The 5,617-nt window shown below is 37.0% G+C and overlaps 1 protein-coding gene and 1 pseudogene across 1 annotated transcript; both read right to left on the minus strand.

The window, feature by feature from the left end:
* Positions 1–1,405: 1,405 nt before the first annotated feature.
* On the minus strand, positions 1,406–2,986 carry LOC124893714 (calpain-type cysteine protease ADL1-like). Its single transcript, XM_047404606.1, has 6 exons — positions 2,959–2,986; positions 2,651–2,801; positions 2,434–2,545; positions 2,174–2,339; positions 2,017–2,075; positions 1,406–1,547 (listed from the first exon to the last, which is right to left on the minus strand). Exons 1-6 carry the CDS (start codon positions 2,984–2,986, stop codon positions 1,479–1,481), a joined length of 585 nt encoding a protein of 194 aa, XP_047260562.1. The 3' UTR covers positions 1,406–1,478.
* Positions 2,987–3,831: 845 nt separating this feature from the next.
* Positions 3,832–5,207, minus strand: LOC124893715 (annotated as a pseudogene).
* Between the last annotated feature and the right edge of the window lie 410 nt (positions 5,208–5,617).

Consider the following 5,617-nt stretch of genomic DNA (forward strand, 5'->3'; position numbering starts at 1 on the left):
AGTAGAGATTTCGCAGACGTTATAGAGATGTTGATTGAGATTATGGGACATTATTCCCCATTATTGTTTCCATATGATTCTTAACCATGTTTCTGTTATATAGTGTATCTTCTGTATTTTTTTCATATAAGTCATGTGCATGATTACCAGATAGATAAGGGGTGTTTCTGGCCTTGATGGTTCGGAATACTCGTCACGGCCAGGGCCCTGGTTTGGGTCGTGACATTGAGAGCATGAATTATATGGAATCCCTCTCTTGATGTGAATTTGTTTTAAATGTTCATATGATGTAAATTAATTGAAAACATCTTGAAAATCATGACATGAAATGTTTTGAGAATTGATATGATTTTGACTTAAAAACGGGAGGGCAATTTGTGTTGAAACATGTTGAATGCAATGGTTGAATGAGAAGAATGATGTGATATTGATGGCTTGCAAGTCGGGTATGAAGATACCCTACAAAATATGATATGTGATTGAATCAGATAAAATTTGAATGCATGGATTTTACATGAGATAGGTGGATGCCCGAAGAAGGCGTTTGAGTGTAAGGGCTCATCGCTGGAAACCGTGTTTGCCGACATGGGAATTTGGTACCCTGCTTTGTGATCTTGCGTACCTGACTTTATGTCATTCCCAAGTTGAGACTATGGTTAGGAGCCCTGCTTTGTGATATTGTGCACTACCATTAGGTCGAGACACTCTGCTGTGTGATCTTTTGTGTCTTTCCCTCACTTATACTCTAATCTTGGTGGCAACCGAGGTTTGACAGTTGGTGTAAATGTGATATGTAGGGTATTCCACCTAGCTCAGCTGCATTACATTGTTGTTGAAAAATTATTACATTTTGCCCATGTGTTTTCAAATGATTGGATATGAAACTGCTTTATAATGGCTCTCACCTATATTTTGCAAAAATATTATATTTTTATTTTGATTTCTCTGCGCACCAGTACTTTTGTATTGACCCCCTTTCCTCCCAGGTTTGAAGGCACAGTCTAGGGGTCCAGATAATCAGTATATTCCCGGGCAGAATTGCAGAGTCACTTGGTGAGCCTTCTATATTCTGGAATCCTGATTGTTTGGCAGTTTCATTTATCATTTAGTAGTTTTGGGTCTACTGGGGGCCTTGTCCCAGTTTTCAGATAGATATTTGTTTCAGTCATGTAGTAGAGATTTCGCAGACGTTATAGAGATGTTGTGTTGAGATTGTTGGACATTATTCCCCGTTATTGATTTCGTATGATTCTTGACCATGTTTCCGTAATATTGTTTATCTTCCGCATATCTTTTAACATATGAGTTATGTGCATGATTATCAGACAAATAGGGGTGTTTCGGGCCTTCATGATTCGGAATGCTCGTCACGGTCAGGACCTCGGTTCGGGTCGTGACAGGAGCAGCTAATTTTTTGACATTGACACACAGTAGGATCAATCTGACCGCACTGCCTGCCACTAGTGGTGGGCTCATCATCAAGAATACATAAAAAGGCAAGGCAACACCCTTGGGGAGTAGACTACTATAGGAGGTGAAAGAAGGACCTGAAAGAAAAGGGTTTTGGGGAACAAAAGACAATTCACACGCAAGTAAGACCACAAGGCAAAGATAAAACAACTCCAATAAGCAAAAGATAAACATAAATAACATGATTGGAATAACTGTACTTTTGATCCCTCAGTCATTAGTTAAATATGATTTGTCCTTGTGATATTTCACTAAGCATATTTAACCTTGAGTTGACAAAAATGTGTCTTCGGTCCCTAAATTTAAAATATTTTATAGTTAGATTAATTAATTAGTCTCAAATAGTTTAACAATTAATAATTTGTTAAATTGGTGAACTCACAAGCATAAGGATCAAAAGTGTACATTTCAATTAATGAAGCTTAAATGAGGAGCTTAACCATCACAAGGACAAAAATCAGAATTTGCCAATATTTTAGGGACTAAAAACAAAAATTTCTCCAACACACCGCCATACTTTATTTGCCGTTATTAAGTATAACTTACTGTTAATGCCCTTCCAGCTACGAGAAAAAGAAATGAGAAGTAACCAACAAAAGCCTTATCTGAAAGAGAAACATGCATTTGACATCAATTATCGAGAACCGCTAGAAAAATTAGATTAAACTATCTGAGCATCTTAAGACGGGAGAAGAGTATTTACCGTGAAACCATCCAACAAGAAATGCTGCAAGAGCTAAAAGGAATGCAAGAAAACAAACGAGTAACATTTGTATCCTTGTCAAATAAAAGTTATTTGACGCCCAATAGCGAATAACACCAATAGCTAGAACAAGAAGGAGAGGCACCAGAAGAAATGTAGCCCCTATCTGTTGAAACACAAAGGGGAAAAGAAAAGCATACAAACAATGTCAAATAACTATTTTGAACATGGAAACTACAGCACATGGGACGATCACTTACCGCCCAAGGTTTAATTGTAACTATAATAGCTGAAATGGCTCCAAGCAAAAGAAGAAGACCAATGATTATGAACATATAAGCACCTCGAGAGAGCTTCCAATTGTCGTCTTTCCTGAAAATGGTACAGATAATATGACTAGGTAAAAACTCACCGATCATCTTTAAGAAGCATATCTAGTCTAGAGATATAAGCACTTTCTAAATAAATAACGCATACCACTTGAACAAACCAGCACCGAGAGACAATACTGCTGGAATGCATATCAATGGAAGCAAAGAAGCAAGGAAATCGACTTTTGTTAGAATCTGATAGGTTCTAGATCCAATAATTTCAAAGTAGGATACGCCACAGAAGGCCACAATAACCGCTACAAAGATGAAAGAGAAGAAAGTTTTAGTAAAAGGCTTGTCATAAAGAATGAACTACCAAACAAAAGGTTGTCATAGAGAATGAACTACCAAACAAAAGGTTGAAAATCAGAGAGGCTACTAGCGGGTATTCATTCCATAGCTATTGTATTCAACCAAATATTGCTGCCAAACTTTGGTCCATTCATGTATATTCTCCCTAAATGGAGCACTGGTCATTGGGTATATGTTGCTGTTGTTGTTGCATCAATAGCAGCTACTGATGTTGAATTCTCTCATGCTGCATTATGAATAAAACCTATCCTTCTTTTTCCATTTATCTTCATACTCTACATAAAGCACGTAAAAATTATTGCAGTCGCTGTGATCCTAGATTTCGTGCTCTTAATTACTTGAGGTGAATAAGGAAAAGAAATAGCGATTTTGTGAATTGAGGTTCGGATTTGAGACTCCACAAATGCAAAAAAGCTCTTGGTGATTCTTCATATCTATTCAATTTTTTTTGAACAAATGGTACATGTACTATTGGAAAGGTAGCTATCCCGTGAAATCCATCAAGGTACATGCAAGTTGGTGTGGCGCCTTACTCTTTCTATACATTTAGGAACCAAAAATAAATATAAATACTATCGCGCGGTTTAATTCAACCTTAGTGAAAGAATACATCAATGAGAAGTTAACTCAGTAAGCGTAATGAGCTTTCCCCTGCAAGGAATGAAAGTGTGGATGACCCGACATCAAATATACGATTGTTATTATACACACAATCTCCATACAACAACAACAACATACCCGATGTATATTCGGGTAGAATACATGCAAACCATACCTCTACCTCATAGATGAGAAGAAAATGGTAGCACCAATCCTCACTAAATACTTCATAAGAGAAAAAAACAGCCAATACTTACAAAACTAAATGAAGCAAAAGAATTTCATTGTCTTGATCACCAGCAAGTAAAAGAAATGTTTACAATTGGAGATTCAAAAAGGTTGCAAAAGAAAGAAACAAACTTTCTATTTAACAAGTATCAAAGGGGGGAAAGAATAAGAGTAAAACCAGTAAGTATACGAGAAGTATGAACACTATAGTCAATGAACAAAATATGAATTGTAGTTTGGCCATTTAGCATCCATCACTCCAACAGAGAATCAGGACTTGCAAGAAGGTCGAAAGGTTTGCCTATCGAGTCTTTCAGGATTGTGATTTGACCCTCTTTCATAAGAAAGTCTTCATCGAGGGTATCTACCTTCCTTTTCTACATGTTGATCTCATAATTCAATAGCATGTTCATCTCACAGTAGCTCTTAACTTCCTCCCACATAAAATCCCTCTCCTGAAACACTTTTGGTAGTATCGCCTTCACAACACCAAGTTCTTTCATGCATTCTTGCAAATCATTAGTGAGCTTATCCAAGAATTAAGTTAGATGAATGAGCAAACTTACTGAAACCCCTTCGGGTAACTTTGCCACATTAGAGCACAATCAGATCAATGGGTTTGAGGATATCACAAAGTTTATTATGTTCTTGGTTGGTCCAAGTGATTACACATTAAGGCGATCAGACATGTCGCAGAAGACTACCACATGCCAACAACTCATGTCTACAAGTTCATAAAGAAAACCGTGAACTTCAGATGGAACAAAGATGAAGCTAAAATCAAACAGTAGTAGAAAGCTAATGCAGAGAGAGTAACATGAGAATAGGCTATCATATATGAAGACGAGGTATCCAAAGTTGAAAAATAAAAACTATTTCGTTGCAAGGAGATCTTAAAATTGCTTTCTTACCTGAAGCTCGAGATATTTCAATTTGGGTGTGGCATAAGAAAGAGAGTCCAACACATTTTACACTTCACATTTGAGAATGTCGTTACCTCTAACTGTTGCGGCTTAATCAGGCTGAATTTGCTTTATGTCCATCTCCTCGAAATAGAGCTTCTCCCTTAGCACAGTTGTCAACAAAGTCTCCGATTTAAGCTCTTTAACCTTTTCCTAGTAGTTTTTCCGGACATAATCTCTATTGTCTTGAGCTACTCGATATTTCGCTTATAACTGAGTGAGTTGCTGCCTTAGATTTTGATTCTCCTTTGACACTTGCTCTATTATCTTAGAAAAATCTTCAAGGTGTTTCTTCGAAAATGACATGTTGATTCTATTATCTACTTCCTTCTCATTAAATGAAGAGACTTCCCTTTGTAGAGAGACATTCTGCTCTGGAGACCAATTGCCCTTTCACAGAGTCTATGTTGTTCAATTTGGTATTTCTCAAGTTTTAGAGAGTACTGATTGTAAATCATTCTTTTCTGTCTCCAATCTCCGTGTCCGTGAATCTAGTTCTGCCTGTAATATGCTGGCTTCTTTCTTAGCAGAAGCCCTTTCAGCAACTTGATTTCGTAGCATGCTTGAAACTACAGAAGCCATTTGTACCTTCTCCTTTGTCAATCTTCTAATAGTCTGAATCAACACTGGAACGCTAAGGTCTCTGCCGTGAAGAAACATTTGTCATTACTTTGGACAAACAAATGCAAATTTAAACATCAGTTTAAGTATGAAAAAGGAAGCTACAGCAAAATGATATGCATACCGGCTTGAATCACGACCAGATTTCTTAGGATGAACTTTCTTACTGTGACCATAGGGAGATTTGCTCATATCCGTGAAATTTTTTTTCCTGACCTACTGTCAAAGAAGGATCCAGATAACAATGAAACACTTCTCCAAGAAGAAACTTCCTTGGAATTTAATGGTGGTGAAGGGGTTTTGTTTGCATCATTAGCTGATGATCGAAAAAATAAGAAGTTGTTCTTCAT

The sequence above is a fragment of the Capsicum annuum genome, unplaced genomic scaffold, assembly GCF_002878395.1.
Source record: "Capsicum annuum cultivar UCD-10X-F1 unplaced genomic scaffold, UCD10Xv1.1 ctg64242, whole genome shotgun sequence".
Lineage (NCBI taxonomy): Eukaryota > Viridiplantae > Streptophyta > Magnoliopsida > Solanales > Solanaceae > Capsicum > Capsicum annuum.